The 23,772-nt window shown below is 39.7% G+C and overlaps 1 protein-coding gene across 2 annotated transcripts in view; it reads left to right on the forward strand.

The window, feature by feature from the left end:
* The window catches only part of GRID2 (glutamate ionotropic receptor delta type subunit 2), a 687,526-nt gene that overhangs the window by 591,266 nt on the left and 72,488 nt on the right, over positions 1–23,772 (forward strand). For both annotated transcript variants that reach the window (XR_008508327.1, XM_036382204.2), the window contains exon 13: positions 2,514–2,709. Coding sequence is in view for 1 of the 2 variants with exons in the window: in XM_036382204.2 (XP_036238097.1) it covers positions 2,514–2,709 (196 nt within the window). In the remaining variant the exon portion in view is untranslated. The remainder of the gene's footprint in view (positions 1–2,513; positions 2,710–23,772) is intronic.

Consider the following 23,772-nt stretch of genomic DNA (forward strand, 5'->3'; position numbering starts at 1 on the left):
TGAATCATCTTTTATTCACTTTTTTAATATAGTCTGGATATTTTCATTCTCCTGTACCAAGGAATCTCCCCTAGCCTCCTTCACCTTGCAAAAATTAAAGCAGATGGCCTTGCAAGGACACAGGCCAGCTTTCTCAGCACACTCTGACTTCTATGGATGTAGTGATCCCAGTCAATCCCTGCCTTGTCTGGTTGGGATTTACCTGACAACTTACTGCTCATTGTTAGTTGTCTTCTTGAACCCTGCCTGTAGTCACAAAGGCCTGGGAGACCTTGGTGGGGAAAAGTGAGGCAGTGCAGGCACTGAGTGCCTCAGCTCTAGCTGTGATTGCTGTCCCCATCCACAGGGTCACACTCTTCTTGTTCAGCCTTTTAGCTCTGCAAAAGCTGTTCTTGTTACCCTTGAAATCCCTCGAGAGCATCCACTCTGACTGAATATTTCTCATGCTACCCAGAGTTGCTAGGAAATGTTTCCAAAATCCTCCTGTGAAGATTGTCCATCTGCTTCCACTGTCTGTATGTTGTTTGGTGGGAGGAAGTTCTCTTTGAAATTCTGAGGGGTTTCTGAGTAATTTCAAAGTGTAATAGATGATTTACTTGCTTTCCCTGGAGAAACCTACCTGGTGTCTATGTCTAGACTTCAGGACTGACCTTTAAAATTGTATTAATTCTTATTTCAGAATTTTTACTAAACTTAAGCACATGACCTAAGGACCTTACTTTGGTAATTCCCCTGACTGGCACTTTTAAAAATATTTACTGCTTTCCTTTTGCTCATTGGCTGTAAGGAGGTTTCACATTTCTGCTCACAGCTCAGCCATTTTATATTTAATCTTTCAGAACTCATAAGTGTTTATCTGGACTTGATAATTTATTTTTTCTTTTCCTATTCAGTTGCAATAAGTACCACATTGCTTATTGTCCTGATGCCTTAGTCTGCCAGAGTTTTCCTCATAGAACAGGGCATGTCATGGTCCTCTGGTAGAATACCAATACTTTGGTTTCAGGAAATGTTACCTGTAGCATCTCACCTTTGATGATTCATTAGATGAATCTTTGCAGGTTCCCTGTTTAAAAGGAATGCAGTCTTGTTGGAGAAAGTGAGATAATTTTGAGGGGTTTTAATACCATTAGTTATTTACTCCTCACAATTACATTTTTCCCTTCCTTATAATTCCCATATGTTATCTGATTAGAATTTAGCTCTTGGTCAATGTTTTTCTAAGCCCATATGTCTAAACTTCAAAGGATTTCTTTTTTACTCAGCTAACATCTAAACTCTTGCCATTGATCTCTATTGATGTCTTCTTTTTCTGCTTTCTGTTTTGTTCATGGCATACATATCCTGTGAGATGTCATTATTTTTTTCTTCAGTGCCATCCTCATTACACCTAAGAATTTCATTTCTTCCAATCCCCACCCCACAGGGCAATTTTCACTGGCCTTCATATTTACATTTTTTAGAAATACAGCTTGGAATTGGATGAGTTTCCTACGTTGCTGTTTGCATTTTCTGTCTCTAATAAGCTTTTACAATTTGCTATTGCCTTCTTTAAGACAGCATTGAGCTCCTTGATTGTCCTTATGTGTCATCCACTAGATTTGTGCAGTTTATACACAGTTAATTTGTGCTGGGAAAGCTGTAATGGGTTTTAAGCAGTAGACGTATTGCAGTAGTTACTTTGAAATTTTAATGAGTGCCATTAAAGAATCAAAGGTACTGGAGAGCAATTCAACAGGAAAGGAAAATAAAAGCCAAGAGGTAAGGAAACCTTAAATGGTTCTAACATACAGTTTTGAAGTTCAAAGCAAGTTCGGTTGACCAAGCCCCATTTGGGATGTTTTAGAAACTTCTAAAATGGTTTATTTCTTTTGCTTTATGGAGAAAGGTAAGACTACATAACAAGTAAAGCAGAACAAATTTATTAGACTAAATAACATGAACTGTGATAACATGAAAATATGATGAAAAAGCAGTTCATGAAAGTACAACAGAAATATTCTTATTGCTGGAACTAATACAAGATGTGACCTATGAGATGGATGCACAGTTCAGAGCAGGAACTGAACACCCCCACCAAACTGCCCTGCACAGTGTAACCCAGGAGCACACAGAGCTGCTCAGTCCAGGTGCTCTGGGCTGGATTTCTGAGTTCTGGTGCTGCCACCAGCTCTCCACAGCAGTGTGTGTTTGCACTCTAGGCAGGTATCCAACTTCTGATTCCAACACTCCCTGCTTCTCCCTTGCCCCTGCTCAAGGGAGACTGGTATTTCCCAGCATCCTCTTGCCCCTTCTGTTCCTTTTTCATCCATTTTCACTTTTTCCACTCCTTCCTTTCTCTTAATATTGCTCTTTGTGTCTTAAATCATAAAAAAAAGGAAAAAAAGCCCAACAGATGAAAGTGTCATGACACCTGTCTTCCTCTGCATTGCCCTTTGTTTGCCTGCAGCTCCTTCCTCTTGAAAAAGTGGATGAAAGCCTCCCATGTCTCTTTTTCTTCCCCACCCATGAAGGTCTCTCCAGGATCTGTCGCGGCAGACGGACATTCCTTACGGCACCGTGCTGGACTCGGCCGTGTACGAGCACGTGCGCGTGAAGGGCATGAACCCCTTCGAGAGGGACAGCATGTATTCCCAGATGTGGCGCATGATCAACCGGAGCAACGGCTCCGAGAACAACGTCCTCGAGTCCACTGCAGGCATTCAGAAGGTACTGGCACCCTTCCTTTGTGCTTCCCATTGGAGATGCTCTGTGTTGCACCACGTTTGCTTAGCTGTTGCAATCGTGCCTTTAATCAGTTCCTGAAAGCCCATTGCGCTGGCACGGAGGATTGGGACTTCTCAGGTTTGTGGCATTGAATGGCATTTTAATATCTAAGTGCCTAGACTGTTGGCTTCAAAAAGTATTTACAGGTGTTTTTATAGGAGATGGCTGAATTTGTAAGGGTGCAAAAAAGGAATAAGAACACTGCACTCAGAACCCTTTTCTCTTCACAGAGAAAAGCAAGGCACAATTCTTCCCAAGCATATTTCTGGGTTTCACATTCTCTGAACCTCAGAGAAAGGAAAAACAATTCTTATCATTTGCTGTGCCTGTGTTTGTGCAAAAGTAGAATGCAGTATGGAGATTGTTTACCCAGAGTGATGGTGTTTTGTTTCCTTGATCTGTCAGGGCCAAGTGTGTGTGTGTGTGTCGGGCCTGTCAGCTGACAGTCAGAGAATTCAGTGCAGAGTTGAATGCTTGGCAGATTCAATTTAGATGTAATGTAATATAGTGTAATATAATATAGAATAATATAGTATAATAAAGTAATTAATTAGCTTTCTGATAAGATGGAGTCAGAGGCATCCTTCTCTCCCCTCGCTGGGGATCCCTGCGAATTCTATGCCCCAGAATACAAGACATTGATTAGCTTTATTTTTAGCCTCCCGACACTGAAAATCCTGGCTGTCTGCTGTAGCTCTGGGTCACGTTTGTTTTGAAAGACAAAGGCAGGAATAGATGATTTGACTTTAAAAAGAGTCTCAGAAACACATTCTGCAGTAGGTTTGGCAGTGGAAAAACACTTTGAGAGCTTTTTGTAGGCACATGTGTGAATGCAGTAGTTCCCTCCCAAATTCTGGCTGACAGCTGCAGCTTTTAAAGAAACACCAGTCCATGAAAGGATTCAGTTTAAGAGTCAATATAAGTTGATGAGTGACTGTACACAAGCTTTTCCCCAGCATTGTATCTTTATGTTCAGACTTCTAAATCAAATCAAAGAAATATAATATTTTGCTGACTTTATTTTAAACTTCAATATGTGACGATTTCTTACAGAAAATATCCATAAGTTGTGTGTTCACGTTGTTACAATCTCAATTTAGAGACTTGTGAAAATCCAGATGAACTCTGTTTTTTTGACTCCACCAAAATCCATTGGCCAGAAAAACCTGACATTTCTGATGTTCTCACTCTAGACAGTAACAAGAGAAAAGACTATGTTAAGAAGAATGATGAAATCACTGGTGAGCTCTTGATAATAGAAGAACTGAAAAATGACGAAGATTATTTGGAGTTTTAAAAATCCCCAACCCAGCCTCTGGATAACCAAGATCATATTTTCTCCTCTGAAGGACTAAACAGCATTAAAAAGAGGCAGGAGAGGTCCTGGGGAACTGCACTTTTGAAACCCTTTTAGATAAAGTCATAAGCTGAAAGAGCAAGAAAAAAAGGTCTGAAGATTTATTGGCTAGAGGAAATTGCTTTTTTTCAGAGAACATATTTTAGCTCAGTTTGTAAATGGCTGATAAAGCTGGGATTTGCCTTTTGTATATATATATAAAAAGCCCAAAACCAAGAACCTGCCCTCCTTCTGGTTTCCCTTCCCAAGTTATAAAATGAGTTTCAGAAGGCTCAAAAGACCAGAGTACATCAAACACAGCTGTGCTCACTAACAACTTTTAGCTTGAAGAACCAAACAAATGGTGTATCCTGCTGCCAGGTAATTCCAGATTACAGTCCTTGAATTTTCATTCTTGGAGACGTGGGAGTTGCTGTCCTAAAACCTACAAAACCAGAAACATCCAAGTTCTTAATTTCCCATGCTTTTGCTTCCCAGGAATAGGCAAACGGTGATGTCAAAAACTAAGTTGTGTCAAGTGAGCAAGGCAACCAGTCTCCAGTTTTAAAAAAACAGAGGTCTTAGGTCTGATTCTAATGAACTTGCATCTACCTATGGGTGCACAATTTCTCCTCTTCCTTCAATTTACAGGAAGAAATTGCACAGAAAAAGATTATTTGCCAGCTGCTGTTCACAAGAAGCTTTTGGGAACTTGTAGTTGGCCTGCTTGGAAAGAAAGCTGCATGAAGAAAGTGATGTTAAAAGCTGATCTTAGGCAAGGAAAACTAATAATTTAAAAGGTATCTGATAAAAGGCAGAGATTATAATCTCTGTAACACATTTCAAAATATGAAAACATTTCATAAAGAATTAATGGGTCCCCTTGGCCTGTTTATATACTTTATAATGCTCTTCAGGGTCTTTAATGAATTTAGTTGGCCACATCAGAGCTATTAACCAGATTATAACCCTGGGCAAGATACACCAACAGGTCTTCCTCTGTGCCTCATTTTATTTCCCCAATTCATCAGCACTAAAGTGTGACTGAACAGCAGCTTGTCCTGGCTCTGTGAGAGCATCACCTCAGCAAACCTTCCTGGAGTGCCAAGTGAGGCAGCAGAGACTTCATGAGTGCTCCAGACAGGTACAGGGAAAGGGACTCCCACTCATCTGAGCAATGACCACAAAGGGATTGGGATAGGAGGGACCACCATGGGAAACAGCTGTGCAGGGATGCAGTGCACACTCCCATCTTTAGCAGCACCCCTTGCTGCACCACCTCAGAGCTTAAATGAGGTTTGCAAGGAGCCTTCACAGAAGACGCTTCCCAAAATATTTTTGTAAAATCCCAAAAGTTCTTTAGTTTTGTCTTGCTTTTATCCTGACAGCTCCAGTGGAGCTGGCACTATTTTATTGTGAGGAAAGTAGCAGTCTAATGCTAATGTATATATAAACAGGGGGAAGAGGAGAGAGGCCAACCACTGATTCACTCAGCACCTCACTCCTCTCACTCAGCAGGGCTGCCTGCTTGCTGTACCAGTGTCTTTGTGGGGAGTGGCACCTGTGTGAGTGCAAATACAATGCAGCCAAATGACAGTGATTGCACAGTCCCACTTTAAATCAGGCATTCTGCTGCTTTGACCTGCTTTTCCTGGCAGGAGGGCAGTGCAGACAAGAGAAATAAGATGGGAAGATCATGCCATTGTAAGTTTTCAGGTTTTGATATTTATTGGTCCTGTTCCTCTCATAAATCAGGTGCATACATATCACCGTGTGTGCTCCTGTTCCATCCATAGTGAACAGCTATAAATACCACAGGTCCAGCTAGAGAGCAGCTGGATAGATTTACCCTGAAGAGAGAGCAGTTTTAAATACCTCAAACAGGAGACAGCCTGAAAAGCACAGGCACTTTAGATATTTTCTTCCATTTATTGTCTCTTCCTGTCCCAAAAGACAGCAAAAAGCTGTTGAAGGTCTGAATATAAGGTAGGGAAGCACTCAGTTGTTTGTCTTCCTGCACTGTCAAATCAAAATGGATGGGGAGGTAGCTATATTTTTTTTTTATAAGCCTGGATTATTCCGGAGAATATTCACTTTTATCTTTCCTTTTTCTTAATTATTCCTAAGTGTTTCATGTGTCTCAAATTGATTTTCCTTTTTTTTGCATAGGTTATGAAATATGCATCTCATTCTGTCCTAGGAATCTCTATTTTTGCGGAAGTTATTTATTCAGAGAGGATTTACAGAGGCCCAAGTCATGCCTGCTTAAACATTCATTGAGGACTCCAAGAAAAATCATTTAGGCTTAAAGATATCACATTACATACCTCTTTATGTCCTCTTAAAAAGCACATTACCCTGCTTAATCCTTTACAAGCACCACAGGCTTTCCTATCCTTGGAACTATTCCCATTTAAAATATAATGAAGCGCGTCTATTGTGCCCCTGTCTGCTCTTTCTTCCCTGGAGTATAATAGTGCCTAATGCCCTATCCTACCCACCTTGTTCCTCTGAACATGATACCATAGCCTACAGCATCTTCATTTTTCTCAGTAGTACAGAGTGGAAAATTCCTTTCCCAGGCAGAATCTGAATGCATTTGAAACCTCTTCTGTCTATTTAACTCTATCTGTGAAATATTTAGCTGCTAGGAAACTTGTGAATTATTGTCAGGTGAAATAATGCTTCTGGATGGTGCATTAAGAGAAACTTGTAGTACTTCCTTTTTGATGTGTTCACAGTATCAAAAGGAATTTGGTCTTGAGATTTGGATTTTCTTGTGGTCCTAATTGCAATGCCAATGGAAGCATGGGGGCCAGTTTGTTTTCCCTGGACACTGTGGATGGCACTTTAACCCTCCTGAAAATACTGTAATAGTAAATGAATAGACCATAGAAAAGCTCTGCTAGGGTTATCTGTATGGGGAAGAAAGGGGTAATAACAATTTGCAATTCTGTGCTAGAGCAAATTGTTAATAACTGGCTGTGGATATGCTTAATTTGCTTACAGCACTGGCAACATTGTGAAGACTTATCTTGGGCCAAAACCCCTCCTGAATTAATTAATTATTCTGATATACTCACAAATTTGCCATTGGAATTGCGGTTCTTTTGGCAGATTCACTGATTGCACCACACAAAAATCTAGTTAATGCATGGTAGTCCACACATCTTTGTTGTGAACATTTCTGGCCATGGAGTAGCCCAATTTAAAAAAACCCTGAAAACAAAAGAGAACCAAGACAGACTTTTGGGGTACTGGATGTGCACCATGATTCAGCAGTTTGGCAGTGGCTAAGAAAGGGGTATGAAGCAGAAGAGAAGGTGAGAGCGTATAAAAGTGCTGGGCCAGTTCTCCCGTATATCTCAATTCACGAGCAGGCGATCGACTGTGCTCTGCAGCTCTTGGTTGGAAGGCTAATTATCAACCCAGACACCAGCTCCCTGGTTCCCTGATTCTGCCTCTGGAGCTGATGCTTCTTGGTCAGATGAGATGTTCTGTGTCTGCTCTATGAGTAATAAGATTGACAAGTACCCCTAGGACCTTGATGTGTTCAGTCCCACAGCTGCAGGTTTGTCTATTCTGCAATTACTGTCTCCTGCACAGTCCTTGATTTAGAGCTGACAGGTGCCTGGCAGTACCAAAGGCACTGACTGCCCTTACTTTGTATTATCGTGGATGGCCTGGCTTTATTTTTTTTTCCCTATAATTCTGTGTATCTTTACTGCCATATCTGCGACTTAAAAAACTTACAGCAGTGATAAAAATTAGAATCCTGACCAGAAAGCTCTACAAACACAGTGTGGCATTACTTTCAGGCATTATCAAAAGGCTAATAGTTATCTGGGTTAGCTCAAGAGTTCACCAAGCTCTTGAGCTAACCCAGTGTGTTTGGGAAGTACAATGACTGCTCTGTGGCAGTTAACAGAGCATGAAGCAGATGCTGTGCATAGCTTTAAAAACTAAATGCAAAACTTTTCCTACCACCACATTTTCTCAGAATTCAGGGTATGTCTAACTAAAGGCTTGCTCTCCCTCACCAACACTTCTGAGTATATAAGAAAGTCTGATCTAACTTTGACTTTCTAGAGAGTTTTCACAGGTTTTATCTGGAGTAGAACACCTGTAAAAGTTATTATACGCAGAGCTGGACTTTATTCAAAAGAATTGATAAGTCAAAATCTGAGTTGGCCTACATATCAAGAAATGGATCTACATGGACATGTGTTCATTCAGCCACAAAGCAAGCCAACTATTGCTGTATTCCTTTGTCTCCAAAGTTTTCTGGAAGGTTTATCTGAGTTCATCTTCTCCTATTTCATCTTACATGCTACTGAATGTACCTCACCCTTTTTGCTCTCCCTGAAATGCCACCCAAGTTACTCCTGACTTCTGTTCAAAGGTCAAGTCACTTCAACAACCTCAGGTGTTACCGACACCGACTGCTGTCCTGCTGTGGTGCTGTGCCATTCTACCTTCCATGTAGAAGGAAGGCAGAATCTCTTTGCTTGCTCTCTCTCATCTCTCAGTTTTTTGGAGAACTTTCCAGAGCTGTTCAGAAATTTTTATGAGCCATCCTACATCCAGGAGACCACAGTCTTTTCTGTCTCTAACTTATTCCTGTCCCTTAAGTCCAAAAAAATTGGCTCCATGGAGACAACTTGAAGTTTCACTTCTCTTGAACTGAGCTGAGCTTATTTCATAAAATTTGTGTGTTTTCCTCTGCTGTCTGTCCATGTCTGACCACTAACTTAGTTCAACCTAAAGTCTACAGAAGTTGACTTCATCATCTTAAATTTTCTTTCTGTTGCTGCTTTGTCTAGGTAAGTCTTGCCAATTTACTTTCCACACCATGCCTATGATTTACCCATACGACCTCCAGCCTGTCACTTCAGTAGTTTTCATTGTTATTTTCTGAGGCCTCTATAAAGAATTCTCTTTGCATTTAGTTTCACTGAAAATCCTCCTGGGTTTAAGGAAAAAAAAAAAACAAAAAAAGAAAAGTTGCCTTGACTTTCAAGGCCTTTCATGGTGAATTCTGACTCTCCCTGCAGCTTTCTCATTTCTGAGTTGGAAATCATTTGTGTGAGCTTCCAGTGCAACTCCTTTTCCAAGCAAAGTATCTTTATGCTTTCTCTAAGGACCCTTCTGTAAGGTATGTTTTCCCTCAAGACAGTAGTCATGTCTTTCCTTCAAACTCCTTAGCACTCCCCTTTGTTATTGCAGTAACAAAAACCCTGACAACCAGGTCTCTGGTGTGCAATGATCACTACCCATCAGCTGAGCAGCTCTGTTTTGTTGCTTCTTTATGCTCTTTCCCTCCCTTTGGTTTATTTTATAGCTGCCAAATCGGAGGGGAGAGAGGAACACACAGGATAATCATCTAAATACTGGCATAGATGGGATGTGGGGGAAACCAAAGAACTGCTGTACCCCAGAATGAACTAAATTAATGAACACCGCCATTATCAGATGAATAGTATTTCTCAAAAAACAACCTCTCTGTGCCTAACCTTTCAGCCTTCATCCTCAAAGGAAAGCTACAGTCTAACTTCAAAAGATGAGCCTGAGAACTAAAAGTTCTTAACAGTCTGATACAACATAAAAAAATAGGGGGGGAAATAGGATTTTATTGGACAATTGCTCCTTGTTATTTCTCAATTGCTCCAGATTCAATTGCTTCAGATGTGCCAGCTACATACTTCTTTTGAATGTTCTCATTGATTAAAAACAATATCATCGCATTAATCTCAGAGGCAGTTTTCTAATCTCAAAGTTTTCTGCTTGTTTTCAGATGCTTGTTTGCCTGAAAACTTGGTTGTTTAGGACTCTCCCCACAGATATATCCCATCTTCTGTTCAAAGATAATTCTCTCCTGAAACCTTTCTTCACCTTGATCTGTCAATGGCTATAAATATACACTCATCACATGTAACTTGAGGTATCTAATTTAGGTCTCAAAGTTTCTTTCTTTGCTGTTGTAGACAGGCAATTTTCTTCTCTGGAGAGTGGTCAGGAATGCCTAAGATGGCAACCTATTTTTCTTGGTGGCTTATTTTGTACAGTACCTACCAAACTAAGATCATATTCCATGACTAGAAATGGCAATAAAAATAAGAAACAGCAAAATATACTCTGAGGAGCTAATTTTGCTTCAGTCCTGTAGAATTGCATTTTGCAGAGAGCTGAGTCCAGACTTTTCAGCTGGAGAAAGGATGGATGACAGCCCTTTGAGCATGGGATGGGGGAGCGAGCCCCATCCTTCATCCTGATGGCCAAATGCAGAGCTCAGTACTTCACACCTTGGCCTGTGTCTAACCCTGCAGTCATCTTTTCATAGGGCAAAACAGTACAGAGAGGAAAACTGATGCCTTTGTGAGCGGAGATTTCACCTGATGTTTTTCTGATGTGGAACTGGACTAATTAAGCTGGATTCATGAGCAAAACATCCAGAGTGCCTCCTGATGGCAGGAGCACAGCTCTGTAGGAGTGTAGGGGCAGCTGCCCCTATCAGGCCAGGGTGCACTGTCAGCCATTGGGTCTAAAATAATCCTCAGGCATGTGCAAAAAGTAGAACTTTTTGCATGTTAGTAGAACTAATTGTGTGTGAAATAGCTCCCAGTCTCCAGATGCTGAAATAAAAATAGCAGTTCGGGGCTTTTTTGTTTTGTTGTTGGTTGGTTGGGTTTTTTGTTATTTCTGGAGAGCTTTGGGTATGAATGATAGATAGGGAAGGTGGGAACACTGCACTCTAATGGTGAGTGTACCTTGATCACCACATGTAGAGTAACTGCTTGTGGCTTCCTGTGTGAGGACTTGGTATCTTTTGGTGCCTTTTTCTGGTGCTGAGTACTTTGGGAATTGCTGCCAGACTGGTATGTATCCCCATTTGTTTCCATGGCCCTATCACATCTGAATAGTATAATCCCAAGCATTATATATGGCAGACTTTAAACTTCTGAATAACTAAACAGCATGAATGCTGCTTTCATTTACACTGGCAGGTAAATAATTGTACAAATTCCGAGTTCTGTCCTGAAGCTGGGATTTTTACAGGATCAAAACTTTTGGAAGGTATCAGAGAGTAAGAAAACTGACAATTAGGAAATAATTTAAGAAAAAGGGTACATTTTCAGTCAGTGGTCGTAAAAGCTGAGCATGAGCGTGTCAGGATAATGCTCACAGGAATTTTTTTGCTAGTATTATTTGTTGCCTAATTTTTCTGAGCTGGTCACACTCTGTGAGGGAGGCATCTGTTAGAAAGGATGGTATAAACAGAAAAGGATGCTGAACCCACCCCTCCAAATGACTAGCTTAGTTTGTGCATATTTACACCTAGCAGAGCAATGCTGTTGTCATATTCTGTTAAAGAAAATGTTTGTGAGTATTTAGTAGGTGATGAGTGCATTTATTATGCATTAGCACGGGAGAGGTCTGAAAGAGAAACAGTTCTCCTGGGGGCTGTTACAAGCCCTCTCCTGAGTAACACACAGGATTTATTAAAGAGTACAAGACTGGAAATGTCTTCACAGATATATTTGTAGCAAAATGGAAGTTCTGCTGCATGTTGCTCTCTCAATTAAAAGCAAAGTTTATCTGCTGCAGGGGTCAGGAAGGATTTGGGAGATGCAGATTCTTTGGGGCAGAAAGATAGGAGTCACTTTAGTAAGGTTTCAGTGCTTATTTGGACCCTGCTGTTGGAGTGATGTTGGTTCTGGTGTGGCATCTTACAGGGAAAACATGCTGGATATATACAAAAGGAAAAAGCAATGCAAGGAAACTTTTGCTAGATAATAAATGTTTGTAACTTTTTCCAACCCATAAATCTACCTCTAATGCAGTTGCTAGAATTTTATATGCTAGCTTCCCAGGCTCTTCAATCTGTAGCATTGCATCAGCAAAAAAGGTTGTGACCAACAGCTTTAAGTGACCAAAAACTGTATGATGAGGCATGAGCAAGCTGTGCTGAGGTGCCCCAGTGCAGTGAACCTCCTCCTGTGTCAGCAGCTTCTGGGGGGATATTCCCTTCTTTGGATTTTTGAGTAGCATGTTCATTGCTTTTTATTAAACCAGAGGGACTCCTGATGGAAGCTACAAATTGCCAGGCATGTTTTCCCAGTCTGGTCACATCAGATATGGGTTGTGTCTGTGCAATCTGTAGCGAAGCACAGCTTGAGATGAGCAAAAAACAACTTGAAGTTATTCCTTTACTTCTTCAGGTTACTTCTTGCAGACTTTTTCCTATGGGGGGGGTGACAAAAGATTTGAATTTGTGCCATTTAACAACCACACATTTTCTTTTGCGCCAAAATCTAGTTCCGGATCCCTTTTTAAAAAGCATCAGTGGAACATTTCTGTCAAAAATTGCTACATTATTTTGCATTCTTGTCCTGACAAAGAGTAGTTTGGTATTTGGAGCATTCTTGTTTGGCTACAGGGGACACACAAGTTATCAGGCATCTGTTATCCTGGTCCTGTGAGCTCTTATTTCTCCATTTTATCTCCATTAACTTAGTGCTTTTCCTGCAGAGGTTCTGTAACATTTCTAGGTTGATGAAGATTAATAACACTACCCTCCCAAGAGTGTCTGGGGACTACACAGACTCCTACACAGCTACAGCAAGCTCTGCTTGTTCTTTTCCTTCTGAATTCTCACTTCACTTGGTTTCCTCCCTCTTACTTTCTCATTTGTCTGCTTTTTGACCCCCTGTCCCTTCTGTTTGGATAACAGCAGCTCCAACTTTTCCCCAGCTCTCTAATTTCTTTCTTCTTTCCACCTTTCACCTCTCCACACTGTTACACATCCCCTTTGTTATCTCCATCAGCTTACAATTTTTCACTGTTGATCTGTGCAACAATTTCCATTTGCAGTCAGATGGAGCATTCCCAAACTCCAGCTGTCACTTTGAAGCCCAGTTGCAGGCTCCTGGCATGGTGGGCTGCTCTGGGGATGTATCACACACAGACGGGAAGTGCAGGCTCTGTCTCATGATCAATAGATGGAGGCAGGAGAGCACACTCTTGCTCCAGGCACAGAACTTGGTGGTGTATTTTCTTTCTTGCTTAAATGTTTCCAGCTATCATTTCTGTGTATTAACATATTTTAATAATACCCAAATACTCTGTGTTGCATTAACAAATGCAAATGATGGGATCGAGTGTCAGGTTGTTTAAAGGATATGTGCAACAGGAAAGAGAGATAAATAGAAATAATGAGAGAGTGCATTTTATACATCCCAATGTTCCAGCCTTAAAGCATGACTTTGTGAGGCTGCAAGTCCAAAATCATGAGAGAAGCATAAGAGGTAACAGAGGGATCTTGTCTCATGTTTTTGGAGCTGCTGTACCAATCACTCATCAGACATTTTTTATAGCTTTAGCTACTTTCTGTTCAACACCTTGTTACTAAATAAACAAAATATCTCTTCTGGAGACCAGCAAAAGCAATTGCAGTGAGTAGATCTGTAGGAAGTGTCCACTGTAAGACACTTAATAGTGCCTCATAAAATTATTCAGAATTTTTTCCTTCTGAAACTCTTACAGCTGGAAGTCATAGAAAAGAAAAAAATGGATAGATGAGGACAGCCCGCTTCTGCTCCAACAGCAAATTTTTTCAATATCATCCATGAATAGGCAGTACATTAATAAACATATTGGTAAGCAATGACATGGTAGTGAAGTAATAAGAATGGCGCAGGAAAATTGAATTACAAACTAAAAAGCACTAGCAGAACACTTGGGAAAATCAACCTTCCTAGTCTCTAAAGTGTTTAAGTATCAAGCCTTTAAGATATCAGAAGATATAACTGTAAGAGATGATTGCCCTTAAAATCATCCTAGTCTCAAACCAGGAGAGTTTAAGATACAATGGAGAGAAATAAAACCCAAAAAAGGGTAATTTTTCAAATGCAAAATAGAAACCCTCTGCATCCACAAAATGGTGGTTGTTTTAAAAACTCCAGGTCTGTGCTTCTAAATACCTGTGTGCATTTGATTGCACATAGAAGATTTACAGCCAGAGGGATCTCTAATATCTAATCTGAAAACAGGTATGGTCTGGGAGACAAGAGACTGAGCAGACTTTTGCTGCTGGCTGCTTTTTGACAGTCATTTCAATATATATAGTGGGAAATATTCCAGTAAAACTGCATTCTCTTGGAATATATCATTTTATTGATTTATTTCAATCAATTCAACTTATTCATTTATTCACAGTGTGAGAAGGAAAAAGAAAATTTTGTTGTGTTTAAGGAGGGAGAGAGGAGAAAGGGGACCAGTTTGAAGGAGATCAGGTGGTCAGCCTGGACAATTGATATACAAAAGCAATTCCTCAGAGGCATGCCAGAATCTATGATGAACTTTTGTGGGATTAAACCATACTCATTCCAACAAAACCCTGAGGTTGGGATGTGTAGGGGGTTATTTCTTTAAAAGATAATTCCAGTAAGCAGAAAGTCCCCTCTGCACAAGTTGTCAGGCTGCACTTGCTGGTGTCACCATGTGAGCAGAGGCTCTTGGAGGTGCTTTGCTTTTCCATCCATACTGCCAGGTAGGCAAGTGGCACTCCTAAAGTGTGTCAACTAAAAATATAAAGCTAAAGTTCTTCTGTTAAATAAGCAGAATGTTTCCTTAGGCTGAGGAGTAGTTATAATTGTGTTTTTTCCACCTTTTATTCTCTTTAGTTAAATTGCCATCAAGCAGTTTATGTCTCCTTGCATTTGAATTAGGTGGCAGAGTTGTCCAGTATGAAAATGTGACTACAATAAATTGAGGTTTTTTTCAAGAGCCAAGCTGTGGGAGGAGAGAATTAAAGTGCCATGTGGAGTATTTTAAGAAGCATTTTAACTAGGCTGTAATCACATATCATTCTTCTATTCTTTTGCATGAAATAACTGCTCTAGATAGGCTGCACAACTCCCTTCCTGAATTACAATAGCAGGAGAGAATTGTTTACTATTCCCAGCTCTAAAGCTTTCCTGCTGCATGGGGGCTGATTGGTGTTTATGGCTGTTTGCAGAAGGGCTATTTAGTCAAATAAAACAGACCCCATTCCCCACTGAATGTAAGAGAGGGAGAGATATCAATCCCAGGGGCTGTATCAAGATGGGTGGAAAACACAATGCATCTGTAATGAAAAACCCAGCAGATAAGCAGCTGTATTATAAAAGTCTGTAAGGGTTCTGGTCATAGCATCAATCAAAGGGTGGAATTGTGTTGTTTTATCTCTCTGACCTCAGAGCAGGATTTCCTTGTAATGCAGCCATGGTTTAACCCCAGCTGGCATCGCAGCCCCGCACAGCCACTCTGTCACTTCACCTCATTTCAGGATGGGGCAGAGAATCTGCAGAGTAAAAGTGAGAAAACTCATGGCTTGAGGTAAAGTCAGTTTAATAAGTAAAGAGAAAGCCACAAAAGCCATCAAAGCAAAACATGGAGTGCGTTCCCCACTTCCCACAGGCAGGCAGGAGTTCAGCCATCCCCAGGAAAGCAGGGCTCACATGTAACAGGCACTTGGGAAGGCCAACACCATCACTCTTAATGTTCCCCCCTTCTTCCCCTGGCTCCACATGCCCAGCATGAAGTCACATGGGGTGGGATGCTCTTGGGTCAGCTGTACCAGCTGTGCCCCTTCCCAACTCCTTGTACACCCCCAGCCCCCTCGCTGGTGGGGTGGTGGGAGGAGCAGTAAAGGCCTTGACACTGTGCAAGCTCTGTTCAGCTGTAATGAAAATATCCCTGTGCTATTGGCACTGTTTCCAACACAAATCCAAAACACAGCCCATACTAGCTGCTATGAAGAAAATTAACCATCCCAGTCAAAACAAAGATAAACACTTTTCTAGAAATTCTCACCCTGTAAGTAAACAAATCTAGGACATGGCCCCTTCCCTTTAGTGACTCTTGTTCCTGACTCTCTCTAATACAAATTCCCAAGGAACCTCTAAATTTCTCTTCAACCTTCCATTCAGTCCTGGATGCAGTTGTTTAATACTCTGTTTTATAAGATATTGATGGCCAGGACATGTCTTGTGATTGATCTAAGATACTGCAACATAACTTGGTCCAAAAAAGGTCTGAATTTGTTACCTCTGGAAGACACTGAAAACAATACTTTGTGTCCTGCAGCATGGAGAAATGGCATGGCCTTGCTTTCTAAACTGCATGTGGTCAGAAAAATGTGACAAAGCCAAGTTTGAAAACCTTTACATTTTGTTTCACACCTGGCAGGAGTTCTGAGCACAGTGCTGTTTTATGTGACATTAAAGTATGCACTTGAGAGCTGCCGAACTGGCAACAATACCATGAATACCATTCATGAGTTTTCACTGAGAATTGGTACAACACACACCAGTCTGCTCATCCCTCATAGAGGGGAGGCTCACAGCTACTGCATGCTCAAAAGAGCAATTTGACATGAAAAATATTATGTGGCTATCAGCACCAGTATCTTCAGGATCAAAAATTTGGCCTCAAGTGCTAACATTTTTCCCAAGTCATGCCTTTACACTCAAGTTGTTGTATGAATCTCTTGGACTCCGAATGTTGTGTTTCACAGCATAGTCAGGAGGCAGCGCACAACAGTGTAGGTGCACATCTGGCAGGTGTAAACAGCAAAAGCAGGAATGTTTCCTCACAAAAGGAAAATGTGAGCATTGGTTAATGAATGTTTGCAAAGTGCTCCCAGTCCTTCAGATTATGCTATTATTGAACTGAACATCTTTGATTATGCTATGGCTGTGCTGAAAGCTAAATGAAGGAGCTGGTTTTCTTTAAACAGTATCTTATTCTCGATTAGAGTCATCATTAAATCGTTTCAGATCTAACAAAGTGAGCAGCAGATGGAGCACAGCAAAGACAGCAGAAAAATGTGAGATTTCAGAAGAGAATCAAACTAGGCAAACCCAGAAGTAATTCGAAAGAGCTCATACCAAAATTCTGGCTAATATAATGACATATAGCATATTTCTGTGAATTATAACAGTTGTGGAAAATATTCAGGGTATTATTTTGTCTTGTGATACATGCCAATAGCAATCTTGTGCTGGAGAATTGTACTTCTGGATACATCCTCTCATGTGTGGTTTTGAGAGTCTCCCCACCTTTTTAGACACTATAGTGATTTTGAAAAATTTAAATGAAGTTTAGTAGAGTGGAAATATCAGCCAAGGCTATAGCTAAAGATCACATAAATTTTTTGTATCTGATGGATTTTGCTACGCTTCTTGCTGTACCTCTCTCTTCCCAAACTAGTGTCCTGCTTTTCAAGATCTTGAATTGCCCAATTCAGCCTCTAATCAGTTGGCTTCTCCATCTTCCTCCGACATCCCATCAAAAGTTTTCTCTTTCTACCACACCCTTTCTCATTTCCTCAAAGTTAATTTCTGCCTACATCCAGCATGAAAAATCTTAAGCTCAAATTTGGCATCCATTGGAAACAGTCAGTGGTAGACCTCAGCTCAGTTTTTCTATCTACCAATTGCAACTAACTTGGTTGCTGCAAACCTTGTGAACAGAGCTGCAAAGGGGAAATCTCTTGACAGCAAGAATTATTTAACATAACATTATATCTCATCCAGATCCATTCCTGGGTGAATGAAGACAAATTACAACCAAATAACAAAGAAGCATACAGAAGGTTTGTTTTGAATTTCTTTCTAGTACTAGTCCAAGGCCTGGTGGAGTTTCTTCAGTCCTGATAGAATTTCACATGGTACACTTTAGGACTGATACTGCATCAAATTGTATCCTTTCAGCACTTATATTGCACACCTTCCATTTATTTTAGTTATTACTACTCCATAAATATTTTAAGCTAAGAGGAGCATGACAAGTCTCATGTAAATTTTTTAACTGCAGTTTTGATCTCACCTTTATCATGTTAATCTCGATTGGTAGATTTCTTTATTTTTTTATTATGCTGTTGAAATATTTTTACAGTCTGTGATTTATCTCATTCATTCAGCTCATGCATTGCTAGACCTAAATTCCAGTGTGTGCCCCATGCAGGGACAGAGTAAACCCATTGATCTGACTATTATTTATTCACCAGCTGCTGAATGTAGATGCCTGTAGTGGGCTTCAGATTCCCATTGTACTTGCATTATTCAGCTCTAAATAATTTGAAATATGACAAAAAGGAATAAGCGCAACTCAAAAGAAATTTTAAAAGAGACAAGAGAAAATATTATTGTCATTTTACCTTCTTCAGCTTTAATATAATATGCTCTTCATAGATATGTCATCCATAAGATAAAGGGAATTAATTTGGGAATATATTTACTCTGGATAACATGTTGTAGTTAAAGTTTTGTTAAATTATAAATGATGTGAGTTAATGTAAATTGTTTACTGGACTTGAATGTATGTATTGTAACTTGATATGAGATACTGTATTTTGTACATAGTGTAGGAATTGAAGTGCAGGATGAGCTGATTTATGTGATAACTGTGCAGCAGAAAGGAGTGTATCAGTCCAGAGCAAGTGCAGCTGCTGAAGGCTGTTTGCACTTAGATGCAGGCATGCATGCTTTTTTTTTAAAATTGGTCAGGCACTTAGCACCAGCTTGTCAAAAGCTGTGTAGCATCTTTTAGTATCCCTTAAAACAGAAAAAAATTTGTGTCATTGTTCTATTTTTGTATAATTGCAGTAATGAGAGAACTGGTAAGTGCATGAGATAAATTTAATTGTGCATGCAGTAGTAAAGGTATTTTTAAATTGGAGTCAAACTGTTTTTCTGTTTTACTGTGATGTGTACTGTTTGTATTTAAGGGAGTTAGTTTGTAAGTGAGAGTTGAATTTATTGTTTTTGTGTATGTGTTTGATGCATGCACGTAGATATTCTTCTTTGGTAGTAGTTGTAAGAGAAGTGTTTTTAGTGTATAGATTGTGATATAAATGATAGAGAAATAAATTAGTGTATTTCAATGGTTGCTTTTAATATCAAACATGATGAATGCAATTGATAGAGCAAAAGATGAAGAATTTAAATTTGAGTTTGGTGATTGTCATTATGCATGCTGATTGCAGTGCTATAATTGAGTATGATTTATAATGTTGAATTAATGATTGTTTTTCAATTGTGTTTTTATAGTTTGGTGTTTGTAAATGAAATATTGGTGTCACTAAGTAAGACTTTACTGGTGTAATGACTGCTGTCCATTAGCTGATTTGCATGCATGCATTGTTAATTAAGTTTGCAGTAGTTGTTTTTCTAAGAAAATCTCATTGTGATTATTTAATGAATGCTGAAATACTTCATTTTAAAATGGCAAACATGTTCTCTTACCTTGTCTCTTCATGATGATTTTTTTTTTTTTCAATCTAACTTACTACTTTCTCTTTTTTTCATTTATTAATTGGCTGCCTTTTTTTGATGTTTTAGTGTTAGATAGAAGTAGTATTTTTTTAACCTGATCATACTCTATTTGTTACCAGTGACAGGGGCTTAAGAATAAATTAAAAAATAAGACTGGGTGACTAATTGTAATGTATGTTTACCAAAGAACTATCCTGGTTTATGATACAATGAGATTTCTCAGCATATTTTGTCCAAGTTTGAATCTGTCAGGCTTAGGCAACATAAAGAGAAAAGTTTTTATGATTTATTATACTTGCAGGAAATCAAGAATGGAGCAGGAAACACAATTGCCTATTGTTTCTATTGATACATATTTAGATTTTTATAAGATGGCTAAAAGCATGGCTCAAGTAAACCAGAGTGAATTATCATTAGGGATTTATTCACTGGAATATAATCATAATTGAAACTGAAATTGTAAGGAAGAAGGTATTTCATAAAATACTGTGTGCCTTCAAAAGCACTAAAACTGTCAACATGTCATCATAGGGTACTTTCATATTCAACTATGACCTCTTTTTTATTAATTTTTTTTTCATTTTGAAATGTTAATCCATTGCAGGGAAAGTAATTTGGATTGGAATCCACTTTTTGGAATAAAATATTCTCCGGTTTGGATTTTTTTTTTACTGCTTTTAGTCCCAAAAATTGTGATGTTTTTCCTTAATTCAAAATCTTGAAATTCCTTGTGCAGGAAGATAACTAATTTCTGTCCAGCTCAATCTATCATTTTCACCAATTAAAAGTTCTGTGTTTAACATTATATCTCTGAATTTCAAGTGTCCCACACAGGAATTTCTGTTGACTCCTGTTCCAGGAGAAAGAAAGATTAAAAATCATTCATGAAAAATACTGGTTCTGAATGACTCCTTGAGCTCAAGTGATTGTTTTCAGTAATTTATTTATTTTCAGATGATATTTGGCAGCTGTTTCTCAGTGCTGTCATCTGTAACTGATTTCTGGCACCTGAGCTATGGCGTGGGCAGGTCAGGATGAATTGGAAGCAAATATAAGGGAAGTGTGTGACTTGCACTTCATGTGTTATTTACAAAGGTGTGCCAAAATGAACGTTACAGCTCTGGATAAGTGGAAATGCTTGTGGCCAAAGATGAACTGCTGGGTGTACATTTGAAGGCAAAGGCTGTGAGTATTTCACTCTGTAAAGATGCAGAAGTCCAGCTATCACCTGAAATTAGAGGAGCAGTAAAAATTAAATCCCTGGATGGCTATGGGGAATGTTTAGGAGCTGTTTCACTATATTGGGTGCTGTCTGAACTTGAAACTCCTTCTGGATACTGTTTACATCTTTATTTACCTTTGCACATAGAGAACTTGGGTGCCTGCTGCTTTGTCTGGCCTGCCTGGCAGCCCTGGCTGTGCATTGTGAGTGACTCCAGCAGCATTATTTGTATTCTCTGTTTTGTCTGAGGGGTTTGACTTGCTAGTTTGTGACTGCAGGCAGGGCAGCAGAGATAGGAGCTAGCTTCAAAATTTACAGGGACTTTACGTGACAAGTTGTTCTGTTGTGTCATCTTCTCAGTTGTCTGCATGGTGACAGCAAGAAGGCAGCCTGAACTGAGTAAAAAACGTGACTGCACTGGTCTTCTTCCCCCTGCCACAGCTCCTGATGTCTTCAATGGGTCCTAAACTGCAAAAGAGAGAGAGAACCTTCATAGCTCAAATCTGTAATGTTCTCCTTTCCTGTGGGTTCAAAACACCTTCTTGCAAGAATCAAAATGCATTCAGCAGCAGGGTCTCCAAGGACCTGACAAGCCAGTCACAAGGGATGGTGTGGTGGCATTAAAAACCAGTCTGTGCTGCAGCCTGAACTTACAGCCTTGCAAAAGAAATGCTTAGAGACACCCTGTGGCAGCCTTTACTGAGCTCTCAGAGAAAGGGGATGCCAGGTGTTGCTGAAAGGTGAAACCCGAAGGGGTGGGGATGAATTCAGTTTCCTTCTTTCCATGCTGCTGCACTTAGAGGGAAGATTCCTGCTAGAGAGAAGTGGTTTCAAGCAGGTTTTCCAGAGGAAGAGGAGGCTTTTGAGGCAACCAAAGCCTGTATGCAGGCAAAGTGATGTGGAAGCGCTGGGCTTCATGATGCAAATCAGTTCCTGCATACTCCAGCCCAAGCTTGTGCAGGTTGCCAGCAGTCAGTGCTCCCTGTGTCCTGCAGGTTAGCAGAGTGAGGGGAAACATGCAAAACTGCTGAGCAGTGTACTTTCAGAGAGGGGGAAAAGAAGGGCTGGGAAGCTTTTCTTTTGAAGCTTCAAGATTCTGTGTCTGGACCAAGCTGGTTCCTTCCATATCTGGGCAGGAGATGGTTATCAAAAAGGGAAGAATACAATGGTTCTAAAGAAGATAGTTAATTTTTTTTGTGTGAGTAGTGGGACATCTTGAATCCTATTAGCAGTAGGAAAGTGGTCAGGGCTCATGTATGAGGAATATAAAAAACTAAAGATAAGTCAGTTTCTTTAAAATAAGTTTCAAAAATGAAAGTATTTCATTTCAAATGAGCTTTTACTGTGGAATTTTTCAGTATCACTGGTAGTTTTGCAAAGATTTTTCTTGTGGTTAAAGTTCTTTCTCAACAGATGAATGGTTTTGATGAGTAGTTTTTTGACTTTTAATGATTTTTCTCTCCTTGCACTTGGTATTCAGTAAGCATGTCTTTGAAAAATGAATCTGCCCAAGAATTGCAGTTAGGATTCTATTCTAAAGAAGAGGGACAAGAACCCTCCAGTAAGCATCATACTGGACTGATTTAATGTAAAGAGGGATGCTGCTTTTGTAGAATCACCTCCGTTTAACTTCTTCATGGTAGTTTAATACACAAATCTATTTTTTTTTTCCAAATGAAGAGTATTGACCCATATACATTTCCTTATTTAAAGGTTCTTTTATTGGGAATTAACTGCTACAAAAATACTAATTTATCAGAAGAGGGGAATCACTTCAGCAACATGTGGTTTAAATTTGCCCCATTATTGAGACTGCCACTTGGTTACCACAGATCTAATTTTCTGAAGTGATTTCATATAATTTTTGTATATGACCTTCACTACTGATACTCTTAAAATAGTATGCATTGCTATCTGCAGCACTTAGTTGTCAAAAAACAGATGAAAAGCTGGCATAATAAAAAAAGATATTGCTTCCTTACCTTTCAAAGGCCTGCTTTGCTGAGATTTATTTTTTCCCTTGTGTCTCTTCTATCTGAAAAGAATTTTTCCTCTAGCAAACCTGTGGTTTAGCTGCATGTCAGTGATCAGCATGATCTGCTGGTTTTTTTAGTGCTTTGCTGTGGTTACCTGAAGAGGCAGCTGCCTCTGTTCTCCCACCACCCTCAGAAATGTGCCTTACATTGGCCTCCACTGTTTTGCTCCACTTGTTATTTTCTTTCTTGTTAACTTACAGGATACCTTTAATTGCAATGGCAAAATGTGAAGGCACTGAGCACTGGGAATGTTCTGACACTGTGGTGCTTCCTCATTACAGAGCTCTCATACCTGAGTAATTCCTATTCTGGATCAATTAAAAGGTCTGCCCAGTGGAACAAGTGAACATGTAATCATGAGGTTTTTCTCAAGAAATTGATGGCAGGTTGCATATGAGGAATAAATGTTTTTCCTGATTAAGTTTTATGTGTAACAAGTAGACATGCCATTCAAGCTGGTTTGACACTGTAGTGAAAGATAAACTTCATACTGAAGAGGAGGTGAGGCTGGGATTTCTAACCTCTTGTTTCTTCCCCTAAGCTTCCAGGTATTTCATTTTCCTGCTGCTGTTTTCGCCTGATGCTCTGAGAAACTATTCCACACTTCTCTGTTTGAATAAGAACAAGGAATACATTTCAATGTTTTACAAATGGAGGACCTTGAATTTAAATAACTTTCTATAGACTCTGCAAAATTACATATTAAAGGTGGTGATAGTAGTAGTAGTTGCTGGTTGCCTTGATGACTGAATAGAGTTTTATATGTATACATATATATATATATGAATTTTCATTCTGTGCTCTAATACTGCCATGGGAATCCAGCTCCTGTCTTTGCAGTGCAGAGAGCTGTCAGTCAGATTCCCTGATGGCATGACTGCATTTCAGTCTTAAGCCATGCAGATCAGCCATGCATGCTGTCCTGCAAGAGTTTGGGGCAAGTGCCAAAATTGTACTTTGGATGTACGGAAAGATTTACTTTTGTAAATCAGTGGGGACTATTCAACAAAGCTGAAATGTAAGGTTTTATGTTAATGGGATCCAGGTAGAAGTCAGCTAGATTTGTGCCCTTTGTGAACAAAACCAAGACTTGAA

Source organism: Molothrus ater, chromosome 4 (genome assembly GCF_012460135.2).
Source record: "Molothrus ater isolate BHLD 08-10-18 breed brown headed cowbird chromosome 4, BPBGC_Mater_1.1, whole genome shotgun sequence".
Taxonomy (NCBI): domain Eukaryota; kingdom Metazoa; phylum Chordata; class Aves; order Passeriformes; family Icteridae; genus Molothrus; species Molothrus ater.